The following is a 17,216-nucleotide window of genomic DNA, read 5'->3' on the forward strand; positions in this document are numbered from 1 at the left end:
TTATTTTCTAGGCAAATGCAGTGTAAATATGACTGCAGAAAAATCAAGATAAATGAGAAAATTTTGCAGATGGAAATTCACCCTGGATATGGTTTATTCCACATCAGATCAGTTTTATAATTCCTCTATTTTCTCACATTAGAAGGATGAGTTCAAACTAAAGATATGATATAAAAAAAATCATGAATTTGTGGCACTTTTCAATGTAATAAGATAATACATAATTTATCCTGACTCTTCTGTACAGACATCTCTTGCTCCCAAGCTTGCTCTTTCTAAAACAATCCCTTTCCCTGAGTACTGATAAACAGAAAAGACATACTTCATGAACAGAACCACATGCATGCAGAATAATTTACGGCATTTTGCTAAGAACCCAGTGCAAAAGCACTGAGGCAGGTTTATTTAAACTCCACCTTCAGAGAGCAAAGGGAAATGTGTGAACATGTAAGTGTCCCAATAGTCCTTCCCCAGCAATCCCCCAGCTCTGTATTAACAGGTTTATGATAGCTATTGGCAGTGCAAATTTTTTTCTGCTACCTTGCCCATGCTGGAATCAGCCCTTCAATCAGAAGCTACACTTCTGCAAATGAAAAAGGAGTTCAGTTTCCATGCCCAATCAATCCCAGTATCTCTCTTAAGAGCACCAAAAAGAGATCATTAATTAGTGCCACATATTACTGTGCTGGGGACACCTGCCTACAATGAACAAAAATGAGATAGGTCATCTTGTAGAGGCTCTACAGTTACATCTACCCCAGTAAATTAAAACAGTGACATCTATGACAGTTATATCTACCCCAGAAAATTAAAACAGTGACTGGGAACATTCCTGGGCATTGAAATGGGATGGCACATTGAAATAAAGGGTAGCAGGAAAGTTTCTTATCCATGCTGAGTAACACGGATGGTGAGGATGGCACAGTCCTTGGTCATGTTTCCCATATGAATTGTGGGCATTCTGTCTGATGGAGTGAGGAGACACCAGTCATGCCATGCCTCTTGGCCCAGGAGCATCCACAGCCCTTGTGTGTTACCAGTATACACCTAGTGTATAATGTGGCTACGTGCTAAGCTTTCAAGTGATGTATGTGATTTATAATTGAATCTATTATACGACAGATAATCCCATTAACTGTTCAGCCATTCAAAAATCACCTGCAATATCCTGTCAGCTAGATTTTGGGGTTTTTTAATGGTGGAAAGCCAGGCTTGGCAGCTGGTAGATGACGTGGTAACAGCCTGTCTGCACACCCGTGAGAGGCAATGTCAGAGGGGGAGCTCAAACACTACCATGTGGGCTGCTCCCAGGCCCATCAAGGAGAACCATTGCTCCATCTCTGCAAGCCCAGGGGAGCTCTGACATTCAATGGCAGGCGGGAGCACAAATTACATCCTGCGAGGAGCAAACACTTTCAAGATTTTTATGAGGACAGCCTCAGCTCCTTTGCCCGGGTGGGAAACCCATCAAGATGAGTCACTCGGAGCTTCTCTCTGAATCACCTTTCAGGCTAAAGGGGTGGGACATAGTATGGAATGCAGGGGAAGAGTGGTTTTGGGGTTTGCCCAGTACTTATTATGAGCTGTTTAGGCGGAGAACCAAAGGCTGGAAAAGGAGGGATTTAGGTGACTAGTGAAGCAGCAGGTGTGGAAAAGTGTGTTTGTGTGTGAGTGTCTGGGCCAGAGACTGGAGTGGGGCTGCAGCCACAGGGGCTAACATGTCCTGGTCTTGCCAATTGGACAAACTGCGATCCACACACCAACTACTGGGCAGACTGTGTGCTGATCCAGCTCCTGGAGCTGGGTCACAGCTAGCTTTCCATGTGTGTAAGTACATCTTCTCACTAATGGGCCTCCAACCTACTGGGACAATGCCGGGAGCAGAATGAGACCATTGGTGTTGTCTGTGTGTGTAAGTGGTCTGTGTGCCCATCTGTGAGCTATGTGCATACATGTATATATGTACATATATGTATATATGTGATGTGAGTGCACAAATATGTGACATGTGTGCTCTGTGTGTGCTTACACAGCCTTTCTACTGTTTGGTCTGGAAGAATGGAGATGCAGCAGCTTTTCCTATCTCCAAGCATTTGATCCAGCATGATGTATTTTTCTCTAACCATAGTAGCAGTTTTTACAGCTCCTCAGTTTTTTTGGGCCTAGGCCTAAAGAGATGCTTCAGTGCTTCACTGTACTCACCAAAAATTCCCACTAACACTAATGCCAGAATATCTTCAAAATGTAGGCTTGTCAGCACATTTAGCTTCTCAGCAGAAAGGCCAAATATTGATTTTTTTTTTTTTAAATACAGACAATTAAACTTTCTTCTTAGACATACAGTGGGGCCAGAGTGAAAAGTTTACATTGCTGCAATTGTGTTATAGCTTCTCTCTGGATAAACAGAAGACTTCATTTTACGTTCTATCAATCCCACACCATTCACAAACAATAAAATTAATTTCTAGTTTGAATAAATAAAGCCTACTAAATTGGTTTCTTTGCCAATACTTTCAAGCTTTATATTGAACTTGTTCACAAAGCCAACAGTGTCAGTTAACAAAACAAAAGATGTTGTTTACTATTTTTGTTTTTAATTAAGCCAACTCCTTAGATACAAGTAGCTCATTGGGGTTAATTATTTCTAGAAAGAACTCCAATTCATTTGCAGTTTGCTAATCAGAGAGAATTATACCCATTTTTGCATTGAATTCTTTTGGTGCTATGAACATTTTAGAGTTTGTAAGCTTTAACACAGAAATTCAAGGAAACAACTTTTCAGAAGCTCAAAGTTCCTAAAATTGACCTCTTATTTACTCAATGATATTTAAAGTTCTTTTAGATAATATTATTAGGTATAGGGGCACTATTAAAAGCAATTCAACAAAATTTGGAACTAATAATACATTCAAAAAACATTCCTGCTTCCACCTAATTCTCAGATTTCTCATCCCTTAAAATGTATCCATCTGCAACAGAGGTTAAAGAAGGAAAGAATCTAATTGCTTTAATCCTCATGGTGGTAGAGTTTAGACCTCACATGGTTCTGTCTCCTCTCATATGGGAGTCAAGCTGTCATATTAAGGCTGTACAATGCATATGTGACCAATGCCAAACTGTAGGTTCAAGTGTTTCATAGGACACAATTAAGCTATATTTAGTCATGACATGTTCTAAGTGAAGAAATGTTAGTTCCCTTCACTGCATTGATAGATCCTGCCAGTCACTTATGGCCACAATAACAGTGGCCACCATTTATTGTGCCAAGCTCTTCAAGCCTCACACTCAATGTACATGTAGTTTTTCCCTATCAGCAGATGGAGACAGAGTACACATATTTTGATGTCATCATCCAGTAAACTAAAAATTTCTCACCACACAATCCAGTCAGCATCCATTTGGTTGAGCTTTGTATTTGTTTAAAGATTACAAGATAATAAATCTAAACTAAATTAATCTAAAAGTTGGCATTTAATAATTTCTCTGATTCTAAAACTTTCTTTCAGGTTTTGGAATTACCTAAGAAATGTGATTCCTGGTCTAGCTCTACTTTTTAAGGCACAGAGCTGTAGAGCCAACCATCAGCACAACAGCAACATGAATCACCTGTTATTTTCCATGAGATATTCCTGTAATATTGCTGTATGATACAGTTCTTCAAATTGTTACTTATTTTTGCAATACTATATGACAACATCACAAAATGTAGGTGTAAATGGTAACATTCTAAAAAAAGACAAGACCCAGAAAAACAAACCCTATATAGTAAGATTAGGCAGCAAACTTAGCTGTGAGCTTTATAAAATTTTTCTCACCGTTCATTATTACATTTATTATATTTGACTTTTTGTTTTGGCACGGATAGGAACTTGGTATCGCCTTGGTACTATTAGTTGTCATTATCATATTCTTAAAAACAATTATTGCCCTATAGAACTATCAATTTTACTTTCAAAAGGTGTTCTCCATTCTGCAATTTTCTGCTGTTACAGTTTTTTGAATGTGTCTTAGATATTGTTCATTACGTATCACTACAAAGAAAGTAAATGTGTGTTGCGGTTTAGAGGATGTTACAGCAGACTTTACCCTAGAGCTTCTCTACCCAGCCCGGTTCAGCGCCTCAGTGCTCCAAACCCTCTGTCCCAGGGCTGGACACTGCGCTGTCACCGGCCAGGGAGCCACAAGGCTAGCTCTGGTTCGTCTGCTTCCACAACCGGCGGTGATAAAGGAGGCGAGGAGGGTCTATGCGTTGTGTCCATGGAAGATGCTTATTCGCATGGTGCAGCAGAGGCCAACGACCTCCCCGAGGCAGAGTGTGGGGGGGTTGTGTGTGGGTGTGGGTGGGTGGGGGGTGGGGTTTTTGGGGGGGGGGGGGGGGTGTTGGGTGGGGGGTGTAAAGCCAAATGTCAGATAACTGTTTTTACTAACAATTGTCAGGCATGTGAAGGTCAGGTATTGACATCCTACCTAAGTGACTGTTTCTTGTGTGCTTCCATAAAGCAAACTAGCACAGACTCCAGGGGTTCAAAATTATTGGAGCACTATTTTTCCTCATGGTCCTAATAAAATTCTGTAATGTCATAACTTTTTTAAAGTGTGTATTTAAAAAGTAGGGCTCGTTGAGACCAGATTAGATAATTTATTTTAACTTCCATGAAAAGTTGTCTTTTGTCTCTCTCTGCTGAATAGTTGTCATTTTTCCTACAGCTGACCCAGTAAATTTTAAGAAAATAAAAAATACAAAAAATGATTATTCCATTACCTCAACATGTTGCTAACAGCAAAATCTTTATAGATGTTTACCAGCGAATGATTTAGTCAGTATTTTGGGTCACACACACCTTCGGCCACTTCCAAGTTTGATTTGATCCTGTTCATTGGGTTACCACAATTCAGGTGTTTACAGTCTTGAAGCAAGGGTGCAACAGAAGTATTATCTGTTCACTCAGAGTATTTACTCAGTTCTTAGCTGTGCAATAGGAATGGGAAGAACGTCTCCATCTCCCCAACAAATTCATGCCTACAGCTTCCACTACATTTCAGTCTAACTTGTTGACTTTGTTTCTATCATTGGTCTTTGGTTAAACCAACTCATTGTGAAGAAGTAAATCAGTGAATGTAACTCTTATTATGTTTAATAGTTATCTTATATTAATGCAATTCACTACTTTGTCAATTATCTTGCTAGTTATAGCTACAGAAAAGGTTCCTGCAGATTAATTGTGGGCCATGGCTGTTTTCAGCTGATTCTTTGGGGTAGATAGTGTACTCTTTGAATGAATCCTTTTGCTTCTTTTCAAATATTTTTTTAATTATTAAAGCAAATATTTCTTCATTTGTTTTCTACTTGTGGCTATTGCAACAGTTTAAGCAACTTAGTTTAGGGGGTTTTATTTGTTTTAGTCTATTTCTTTGTCATCACTTCAGCCCTCAAAATAGGACTTTACTGATGTACAGATTTTCATGCTATTATTTTTGCACAGGAAGGAATTTCTCACAATACTACTAGTAATTTCCCTGACAGTATTCACAATCTGGAGCTATCAAATCTATGAGTGAAAGCTCTTGTTTGCCGAATGCAGACTTCATTTTAGAGCAGATAAAATTTATTTTGTATGACTAAAAAGGCATAAAAAACCCTAATGAAATTTGCACATATTATGTTAGTGTCAGCAGAAAAAAAAGTTCCTTCTTGGTTCAGTTTCAGAAGCATCTTCTTATTCCAAATAACACAGCATACTGAATCATAATGTGCCTGTAAAAAGTCAAATTTGAATCCATTAAGGAATTGCTCAGTAGAAGTTGGATGTGCTCTAAACTGTACTGAATTTCATTCCACTGAAAGAACAAAACATGGCTCAGGAAAAGAAGAGTCATAACATAAGTCTGTAATTTCTTAACTTAATTATACCTAATTTAATGTGAATTGTACTTGATGTAATAAAGTGATAGTCAGAAGAAAAATGTTAGCAAAGAACATTGTGAAGAACGTACCACTCCACATCTATAGTCAATAGAATTAATGGTAGAAAATGTAAAAGATAATTAAAAGTAGGAAGTAATAATAACCCCAAGGAACTGTGATCACATGAATGCTGAAAAAAAAAGCAATTAAAAGGTAGAAAAGAATAATAATGTTGTGTCTAAATAGCCAAGTTTTAATGTAGCTATGCTTTGGCTGACTAGCTACAAAAGCACAAACGTTGCATGAGCAAGCAGGATTTTCCCTTTGCTCTTCAGCAGCTTACATTTAGCTCACAGATGTCTTCTGTCTCAAGTCAGTTTAATCCAATCAACTCACCTCACCCTGTCCTGCACTTACCTATAAGAATGTTTTTTGGGGTGAAAACCAGCTGCTTCTTCCTGCTAATGTTGGCATACGGAATATAGCAACAGCACTTCCTTTCACTCATCATGTGTCAATGGCTCTCAAGGTCAAAACTGCTGAAACCAAGGTAAAGGGAATTGAGTTTATTTAGTGTTGTATATGTCACCAGATAGTATTAGAGAATTAGACAACTGCTGCGGGGCTGGAATGAGCTGCTGCTTTAATTTGTTCTTCAATGTTCTCTTCCTAAAAGCCCTGAAATTAAAGGATAGTTTATACTATAGTGCTGGTAGCAAGTACTGCAACGTACATGTTATTAAGAGGATTTCAAAGTATGTGACATTGTTCCATTTACAAGATATGATTCTTGGAAGCATCTAATAAAATTTTACATTTGATGTCACCAGTGATTTCCTAAGATTCTTCCTTTAAGTTGTTTTGACATATAATAAATAATCCTGTCGTTTTTAACTTGTGGGGTTTTTTTGCTTTGAAATACCAGAAGATCTAGAAAGGGAAAAATATATTGAAAATAAAAAGTATTCTGAGATTTAAAAAATGTATGTTTAAATTTCTGTGGCAAAGTCAAATAAAAAAATGAGGTAGAATTGGATACAATTGGAAAATTTTCATTGTTTTCCATGTTATGTGCCTTTCCTTAGCTTACTCAGGTGAGCAAAGCATACTATACCTAATGTATCACTACAGCCCCAAGATAGGAACAAAGAACATTCTGGGTACAAGGAGAAAAATACTTTGCCTTTGATGCCAATGAAAGTTTGTCGCTGACATCAAGGCTAGGAATTTGCCCACTGTAATTACAGGTCAACAGGTCATCATCTCACAGCTGTCCTTCAGCTCTGTGATTTTGCCTTCAGTCCTGTCTCACCACTTTTATTACTGTACCAATCTACATCTAGGGCAGATAAGGCTTCACAGAGGCAGCTGCAAGAAGAGGGGCAATAGATAAAAGAGAATTGCAAGAAAAGTGCAACTGCTCAGAGCAATGAAATGAAAGAGATTCCCACCAAAAATGTGCCAGAGATTAAACTTCCAATGGTTAAAGTTATTTTCAGGAGAGTAAGAGGTAGTATGGCTGCCAAATTTACACGTGACATTGTAGTTAATTACCATTGGCACAGTGATGGTGCATGCTGTGGAAAAGAAGGGATCAAATGGGTTATTTGGCCAATTTTCATTTAGAATAAGAATACAAAGAGTACAAAGAAGATGTATTTAGCCCACAAGCCAATGTAGCTGAAGAGATTAATAGTTCTTCATTTTTGTTTGACTTTGTTTTGATGTAGGGGAAAAAGAAAACAGTAAGACAGCCCAGTCAATTTCTTATTGACAAATATCAGTTTGTACAGGTATGATGGGTTTCTCCCCGGTTGCATTAGAAACTAAAGATCTTTACTCACTCTTCCTGTGGGAGATAGTTGCACTATTCAATATTTAACACTTTACAACATTTGGCAATGTAAAAATAAGTAGTTTGGTAAATTCACAGTGTTCCCACTTCTGTCAATGTTGGATTCCACTGTAAATTCATTACTTACCACACAACCACTCAAAGAACTAAGGCCAGAAGTGCAAGTTACAGTGGAAGTTTCATCCTCAGAGGCATCTGCTATTGCTTAGTATGATCTCTTATTTCCAAAAGCAGTTTTTGTTCCATTGGCTAATTACCTTTATAATTCAAAATGTCCTTCCTGTATCTTTCAACTTAGTCTAGCTAGAACTTGTTTACTTCTTGTGTCTTTTCTGAGGGATTAAAGAGCCCTTAAGTACCTAGTATTTTCTGCCTGTGAAGGCTCTTATCCATCATAATCAAATCATCCCTTGGAGCTAAACAGATTGACCTCTTTAGGGCTGTAGTCCTAATGAAGAAAACCCCCAAACATTTCTAGGTATAAGCTCCCTTTTGAGTCTTCTCTGTACCTTCTTAATTTCTTAATAACTGTCAAGAAATGTCCTTCTCCTTTTAACACTTGTAAATTTTATATATATAGTAGGTATACAAAAATATATGATAAAACCAAAGCCATACATTATAGCCACACATTAGGAGCTGAAATGTACATAAGAACTTTTAACACATTTATGTAATCAGCAACAGCAAGAATTCTGCCTAAGTATTTTATTTTACAAACTTTTCCACATTATGATTGATAGAAATCTAGAACTGTTTTCTGACAATGCCTGATGTTAACATGGCTTTAGGTTTTACTGCCTTATGCCCTTTTGCAGGTTGTTCTGGTGAACCTGTTGATATGCATTGTGGTTTTCTACACTGTATACTATGTGGTCCTATCAGTGTGCTTTGCAGTATTCAGGTAAGATTTCCCTGTCTTTAGTCTAATATGCTGGAATACTAAAACTGGATATCATGGGTAGAGATATGCCTGTTTAAAGGGAGGATCCAGAATGGAGGCATCCTGTCCCAGTTATTCTGTGAACATATTTTTAAAATTCAGTTGAATTCTTGCACCTGAACCTTCTTTCAAATGCACAAATTGGCAAATGGAGACTCAAAATTAATATAAAATGTTCTAATATTCTTCCTTGCAGTTGCACCATGCAAATTAATGAATGGAAGAGAAAAGATGACATGAAAGCATGGAAAATAAAGATTTTATAGTCAATGAAAAAGATAAATTATATCTCCTTAGAAAGTTATTGATTAGCATGCATAGCACCAAACTTCTTAAATAAAAGTGAGCAAGGGCAAAACTGCAACTCAGAATGGGACTTAGAGAGCTTAAAAAACCCCAGAGTATTCCATCTGAGACCCTATTTTAAAACACCCATAATGTCATATAATCACGAAGACATTCCTAAAGTTCTCTGGTTAAATTTATTCATTTTGTTTTCACAGGATTAAAATGTTGGATGGTTTGGCACCTTTTGATTTTAAGACAAATCCCTCATGGATTAACCCATATTATTTAGGTAACTGAAGTTTGTTTATTTTTTTTCCCTCAGTCAAGAAAATATATTGTATGTGGATGTAAACTTGTCTTCCAATGGACAGTATTTTCAAGCTGTTTTAGTAATACCAATTATTTCTGCATTTTAACTACACTGCAATTAAATGTTTATGCATCTTGCCAGCACTTCTCATTTCTGTGCAGCTACTTAACATTCAAGTGAATTTTAGGCTTTTGTTGAGTTCTTCTTCTGATCTTGCATCATCAGAAGAAAATGTTCTACTTTTCCAGGATGCTTTATTTTCATTATAGAACAATTACCTATTCTCCATCAAGTTCCTCCACCAAGTTGTTTAATTTAATTTTTATACTGCAGCAAATTTCTTATGAATCACTGGGTCCAGATCTGAGAAACAGGTCACATTCAACTAATAGCAATTTTTCTTTGGTAATGCTTGAATACAGTGGGCATGAAAATATCAGGAATCAATGGTAGCTCAATCCCAAAACGTATCTTTATATATCCTAATACAAATTTCTGTAATTTGTCTGAAGCTCTCAAAATATATTCTTTTTCCTAAACTGTCATTCCAAAAAAATTACATGCATATGAAAAATTTTACCAGACTTCTGATCTATTTTACAGAGGCAAACCTCATAATCTGTCAGTAAAATACGTAAACCTTAAAAGTAAATTGGTTAGTTTGTAGGTTAAAAGAGTAGTAAAAATTCATGGATGTTTGTACAGTGTCAATACTGATTTCAGATGAAGAAAGAACATTCTGTTATAGCAGTGGAGAAGGAAATTAAAGCATATTCCATTGGAATTATTTTTCAGGACCCAAATGTAATTACTGTATCTCAATATGATTTTTTCCCCAAAAATTCAATCAGTTAGTTTGATGCAACATGTTTACATGCCAAAGACAGCAGCTATGTCATACCACCAATTAGTAGTCCATCCTCCTTTCTGTCCATCCATGGAAATAACATGGAAACACAGAACATAAGAGCATCTGTTTAAAATCTCAGGGCATAGAGCCCTTAGATTGTCTGAAGATGCCTGAATAATGTTGCAAGTAAGAATTTGTTTACTTAGGAGTTTCACTCATTCTTGTCAAAAACAGAATTCTCTCTTAAGATAAGTTCAAAATAAAGATGGAAATCAGCTCAGAATTGAGGTATCCTTCCTAGGCCAGTTTTGTAAAAATGTTTCCAGGGCATTTGTCTACATTAAACACACTTTCTAAATTACAAAATTAGTGGCATAATTTAAAGGGATTCTATCTTCATTAAATATAATAAACAAAAAATACAATAATGCATTGTGAAACATTAACTTTTTTAAAGTGTTATTTCTCACTTTCCTAACCACATGGGGTTTTTCCAGTTATTTTTTTCTTATTTTTCTTATGATTTTTTTAACTGCTCATTGAAAGATCTATCATACAGTGGGGAGTAATAGACTCTAAATAAAAGAATGAAACTGAAAGGCACAAAATGCTGCCAAAGTAAATTTCACTGTATAAATTGAGTGAAAAAAAAAAAAGAAATATGTTCTATCTACTGGCAGTTACAGCAAACATAGAGATTATGTTACTGCAACAGTAAGAGAAATAAATAATTCCAATAAAAATGTTACTCTTATATGCCTGTGTACTTAAAAAGTAGAACAAATTGCACTTAGATGGACAATTATGCGCATTACAAACTCCTGTTTGTGGCCTGTTGTATGTGAACTCAGGACTAAAGCTAGAGGAGACATCACATATTTTCCATTCAGCCCCTTGCTATCCCATGTAGCCACACAGCTATCAGCACTGAGGAAAGCCAGGCTCCTGCTTCTATGGCTGCTTGGCCTCTGCTCACCCTGTAGGCTCTCTGCTCACCCTGTAGGCTCTCTGCTCTATCTCCCGTTCTATGCCTTGTCTCTAAAGTGTTCTGAGATAAAGAGATATAGATACATATATTTTGGTACATACACTATATAAATATATGATGCAATGAAGGGAGGAAGCCATGAAGTTTCTTACCAAACATAACCCCTTAACCACACAATTTTGTTTTGGTTGAGAAAAAATTTACCTATGTCAGTATCAGCCAAATCTATTTGGCACCATACACAAAGAGTGTGGATGGTCCCTAAGGAAAATTTTCATCAAATTTCTCCTCTCGACTACATAAATTGGTCATAGTCCTATTACTGGTCATAATCCTATTACTACATGTTTTTACATAAAATATATGAAATTTTGAAGTCTGTAGGCAAATCAGGATACAACCCATGCAGATGTCTGTGGCAAAAAAAATTATCTTTGTAATGAAAACATAAGCATAATATTTCATAGAATCATAGAATCACAGATCCATTTAGGTTGGAAAAGACCTTTAAGATCATCAAGTCCAACCATCAATCTGGCACAACCACCATGTTGAAGCTCAGCATTAAACCATGTCCTCAAATATCATATCCACATGCTTTTTTAAACACTTCCAGGGATGGAGACTCCACCACTTCCATGGGCAGTTCCAATGTTTTAGAACATTTTCTGTGAAAAAAAATTTCCTAATACCCCAATCTAAACCTCCCCTGGTACAACTTATGGCCATTTCTGCTCCTCCTGTTGCTTGTTCATTGGGAGAAAAGACCAATCCCTGCCTGGCTAAAGCTTCCTTTCAGGCAGTTTAAGAGTAAAATAAGATCTCCCTGAGCCTCCTTTTCCCCAGGCTGAACACCCCCAGCTCCCTCAGCTGCTCCTCAAAAGGCTTGTGTTCCAGATCCTTCCACAGCTCCACTGCCCTTCTCTGCACTCTCCAGCACTTCAATGTCTGTCTTATGGTGAGGGGCCCAAAACTGAACTCAGTGATCTTGTAAGAAAATCTGCGTAACTATGTCAGGTATTTTAATTTCTTATTGCTATCATTCTGAATATGAGAAGAAGTCTTTCAAAACTGTGTTTGGTGAAAATATCCTATTTCATTTACAGTTCTTGTGATATCCTTGGAAATAACTTTCTTCATTTGTGGTCTGCTGTTTGCTCTGGTTGTGGAAGAATGGGTTTGGGATTATGCTGTAACAGTTACTATTATTCATATCATCGTAACTTCAGTTGGTAAGTAGGTTTACAGCTAAATATTTGCATAGTATCACAAGTTGAAGGACAAATCAGCTATGATTCATCTTATGTATTACTGGACTGACTTAATTTTCCTTAAATCTAAATAAATATATATCCCTATTTTCCATCCATTTGTCCCAGGCCTCTATTTAAATCCTCCTATTTAAGACTTAATTCTGGATTTGTTGCAGAATTTTAAACCACTATATTCTTATTTAAAAATCTGAGGTTTAGTTTTATTCTAACACTTCATATCCAACAAATGCAGCCTAGATACAATTTCTGCATTTGGGAGGTTTGTTTTTTTTAAACCAAGATATTAATATTTGTTCATGTCGGGACACTTGAGGAAATACTCATTAACACTTTAGCTCAATTTTGGAGTAAAAAGGAGTTTTGCTTCAGCAAAGTCATTGCAAAAATTTTAAGTTAGATCATTTGAACTAACTCAATGAGGAAAATGATACATTTTCCACTGAAACCTTTTCCCCCCTGAAACTCTTCTCCTTAAAGGAAAGGAAAAGAATTAGCTTCTGTAAATGAGTCTCATCATCACTTTTGGACAGCACCTAGTAATCTGCTCTCTCTTCTCGTGGCTAATTAGGAAATATATTTTAACTCCATCCTTGCCAGACTCCATTTTGGTGTTCTTTTCTCTGAAAACAATCAGCTTATTATGTTTATTCTGGAATTTAGAAAAAGACAAATATTTTTGACAAATTAGGACTCCCTCCCTACTGTATAGTAATTAATCTTCCATTTTCCATTGCTTCGTCCATTTGTCTTTTAGAACTTTATACAGATGGGAGATTCCCCTCTTCCCATGGCAAATTAAGCCAAAGACCGACAGAGATTTCATCTGAAAAAATTAAGCATAATTTCTCGTCTACTGAATTTGTTTTTCTGAAATTTAAACTACTGGTATTCCTCATTAATAGTTTTTGTATTTGCATGTCCATCTTCAGAGCCATCAGGGATTGGCTGTGCTGGACATGGTGGTAGCTTCCAGCAGCTTCTCACAGGAGCCATCTTTGTGACTCCCCCACTACTGAAAACTAAACCAAGCAAAACCAGCACACTGTGCCAGAGGGATAACTTGTGGTGTGCAGCCCCAGCAGGTCTGTCACACATGGCATTGCCCATTACTCACAAAATGTCAGGCAGATTCGTTTACTTGGATCACAGCAATATGTGGGCACTCTCTCAGGAAAAGTGTCCCTGTAGGGTTAAACTGTGTACAGGTAAATAATAAAAAAGGCATTTCTTCTGTACAGTGCCTAAGAGGTCCATTTAGCACAGGTTTAATAGGTTTAGACTTGCCTTCCAGTGGATCCCCCACCCAGTTAAGTTTGGTCAAGTACCTGAATGGCCAGGACCTAAGGCATTTGCCATTACAATATATGTAAAATATATAATCTTGAAACAAAACTAAGCAGACCTTTGATAACACAGTGCACTGCTTACATGTCCCCATTTTTATTGGTTAAAAATTTACATTTCTACTTTTCTTCTTCTTGCAGTTATGTCTGAATTCCCCCTGATGTTACACTGGTGGCTGGCATTGGGTATAATTACATTCTTTAAAGTTTAAGTTGCTAAAATCTGTGTAGAAAATTAGTACTTATAGTATGAATTGTTTTTATTGAATATCTGTTGCCTCACTAATTTGAGAATTGTCAACACCTAAAGAAAAAATATAGGCTTTTCATTCATACTTCTTTTAATGACACAGGTAAATAATGGTGAACTACAATTTACCTCACCTCAAAAAATCTTCTCTTTTAAGGCCAGAATGTGCTCAGCTTACATTAGTCTTGCAAACAAACAGGAGACACGACTTGAAATGTCATGATTAAGTCCTGACTAATCAAACTCTCTCAATTCAGGTGTCAAAAAGACAATTGTCCAAACTAGTCTTTCTTGATACGCTTTATAATCAATGGGAAAACCGGGTACCTTCAGAGGCAAGTTTTATAAATGTTATGTACAGGAATTTATGATAGATAAGATCAATTTCAATCATCACATTTCCTCAATGTGAATGGCAAACTTACATTTCTGAATGTTTAATTTTCTGTAAAATTAGAAGCATAGATTTTTACACGAAAAATATATTATCTTGAAAAATAGTAGTTAAGGGAAAAGGACTGGCTTCTGTTCTTCTATGATGGATAACAAGGATCAACTGCTGCAAAAAGTTCCTAAATGATGGGGAGAGACAAATAAATTCCCTATCCTACAACTGGTTTTGCATCAGCAGCTGCTGGGGCTGATATCTTTGTAAGTAGTTAAAGCTTTGGGCAAAATGTTTAAGTAGGAAGTAGGAAGGCCTTTTTTTTTTTAATTGAAGATAAAAAGAATGATGGTTTAAAATTTTATCATAAAGTTTGTATTCCACTATAACAATTAATACAAAACAGCCATATATTTTCTTTCAGGATCTGGAGTAATTTCAATGATTTGTGGAGGACAGATTTTGGCATACTACTTGTTCAAAGACAACTTCATTTACCCAATTCTAGATGATTTTTGAAAAGGAATATTAGAACTTGCCTTTATCTCTATATGAACTCTATTGTTTCATTAATCAATGCAATTAAAATGAATTGAAGTTACCAACTGTCTAATTGTAAGGTTAGTAATTCTCTTACCAGACCTGTTGTATCTTATGTTTTTTGGCAATGTCATCACTTTCAGCTTTTGTATGTACATTTTTCATTAAACAAGTAATTAGATACACTGTCTCTTTTTAAAAACCAAGAAGCCGTAAGGAGGATTAGAGCAATGACAAACATTCCGGCAAAATCCTACAAGGAAAAGGAAAACATTTATTTGAATGCAATGCTTTCAGGTTGCCTGTTATCTGTAGCATTTTATGAAATGATGACTCTAATTTAGGCTGCTATCTGACCTCTCAAAAGCACTGCAAAACTTTAAAGTCACCCTATCTGGCATAAATCACTGTAGCTTTAAAGCAGTCTTTACTGACAAACTCCTGGCAAAGAAGAATCAGGGAACAGCACATACCTCTGCATCTCATTCCATCTTAAAGCTCTCACTTAGAAGCTGACCAAGACAATGGGAGGCAGACCTGCAATCGCAAATGTTGGGTTGACCCTCTTGCTTGCAGGGATGCTACAGACAAGTGTTTTCTACAAAAGCTTCAGGCTACTCTGGTTTTTGCTAATGACCCATTTATGGTCTGGCTGTGCTGAAAGGAGGAAAGGCAAATGCTACTGTCAGGCACTTTTCTACAAATCTTTCTTCCCCACCTACCAGTGGCTGACACCAAAGTAGGGCTTTATGGGTAGTGGTAATTAAAAACAACAAACAAACCATAGTAGTGGCTTCAATTTGCTCTTTATGTCTTTAATCATAATAAATTTGTAACAGGAAAATTGTGAGATGGCAACTTAGTCTTAAATATAAAATACAGTGATTGGATTTCAACTGCAGTTTGCTTGGAAGAGCAAGACTAGATTGCTTTTTGCACAGGAGTGCTAAATGTTGCTTTTGCCTTAATCTCACTCAACAGATAATGCCTCTGAAGAATCAGTCCCCTGTTGATGTAATCAAATATCTTGATATTTATTGCAAGTTTTAATATTTTTCAATTAAGCTTCAGTACTGAAAGTACATATACAGTGAGAAACACCTTTCAGAAGACTCCCAAAAGAATGAGTTTGTTTCTCATGAATGACAGATATGTAAGTCATTTTAGAGACAACCCAAATATGTAAAACCATAGCACTGAATAGATGTAGACTTTAGAAATTTTTCAGCATAATATGCTACATAATGAAGTCAGAAAGAATAATTCTGGAGAGTGAATGAACTGACTTGCAAACCTTCAGTAACATAACTGTCCAGATAACTGATACTATAGTTTGGAAAATGTTTGGACACTTCTAGGCTTGTTTCATTTCAGAACTACAGAAATGGATGGGAAGGAAGTAAGGTCTAATGTAAATTCATACCTCTGTTCTTTACCAAGTTTGTGTGTGTAGGTAGTGTGCCATGTGGCAGAACATGAGTGGATTAGATATAAAGTTAATCCACGGGTGGAACATGTTTCTATTTTTAACTTGACAGGATTTTCCTCTACATGTGTCAGCCCAGCTGTATCTTTTAGTAGCTCTGCTGCCCAGTCTCAACATTTTTAACTTTTATTTTCTATTTAAAATCTTAAATCACTGACAAGAAATACCTTCAGACTAATATGAAGAGTGTTTTAGTCCCAGTATTTCTTCAAAGCACATACAACTAAGCCAGTAGTAGAAAACCAATCACATCAGCACCTCGGTCAAGGATTAAAAGCATTAGTCCAGCTACTAGAGGGTCATTAGGTTTCTGCATTACTTTCAGATATGGAATTGTGAGACAATTCCCAACATTATTTATTTCACATTTTTCATCACTTCTATGTTGCGCCCAATGATAAATATTACACCTAATGTTAAAGGGTAGGCAAATTTCATATTTTGCAAATAAATATTCATCATATAAACAACGTGAACTGTATCAGTGTGGGCATAACCTGCTTAGAAGCCTTCAGATATAATATTTAATGCTATGTGATTCCTAACTGAGGTACCAAAACAGTACTTTTGAATATGACAAACCTGGCTGTTTCTGGAACAAAAATAAAGTGTCCTACTAGAGCAATTTGCATGTGGCTAATTGATAACAGTCAAGTGAGTGAAGGTGGGAAAGAAGAGCTGCTGGAGGAGACAAAGTGCATTGTATGTGCTTCCCATTTATGATCTGCTGAAGACGGCAAGAAAAGAGCGCTGCAGGAAGCAGAAGGAAAATGGAGAAAACAACAACAGGGACATGTGT

General features: G+C 36.6%; 1 protein-coding gene across 1 annotated transcript; it reads left to right on the plus strand.

Annotated features, from left to right (window-relative positions):
- Positions 1-6,422: 6,422 nt before the first annotated feature.
- On the plus strand, positions 6,423-14,910 carry TMEM244 (transmembrane protein 244). Its single transcript, XM_085057402.1, has 6 exons — positions 6,423-6,455; positions 8,579-8,664; positions 9,207-9,280; positions 12,246-12,371; positions 13,898-13,942; positions 14,798-14,910. Exons 1-6 carry the CDS (start codon positions 6,423-6,425, stop codon positions 14,908-14,910), a joined length of 477 nt encoding a protein of 158 aa, XP_084913528.1.
- Positions 14,911-17,216: the final 2,306 nt, after the last annotated feature.

Source organism: Lichenostomus cassidix, chromosome 3 (genome assembly GCF_008360975.1).
Source record: "Lichenostomus cassidix isolate B80296 chromosome 3, HeHo_3.0, whole genome shotgun sequence".
Classification (NCBI taxonomy): Eukaryota; Metazoa; Chordata; class Aves; order Passeriformes; family Meliphagidae; genus Lichenostomus; species Lichenostomus cassidix.

What these genes read in the sequence shown, in the direction of transcription:
- TMEM244 (XM_085057402.1), top strand. Translation starts at nt 6,423, where the DNA reads ATGGCTCTCAAGGTCAAAACTGCTGAAACCAAG. An exon ending in GTGTGCTTTGCAGTATTCAG is followed by an intron (nt 8,665 to 9,206) that starts GTAAGATTTCCC and finishes TTGTTTTCACAG; the next exon opens with GATTAAAATGTTGGATGGTT. An exon ending in TATCATCGTAACTTCAGTTG is followed by an intron (nt 12,372 to 13,897) that starts GTAAGTAGGTTT and finishes TTCTTCTTGCAG; the next exon opens with TTATGTCTGAATTCCCCCTG.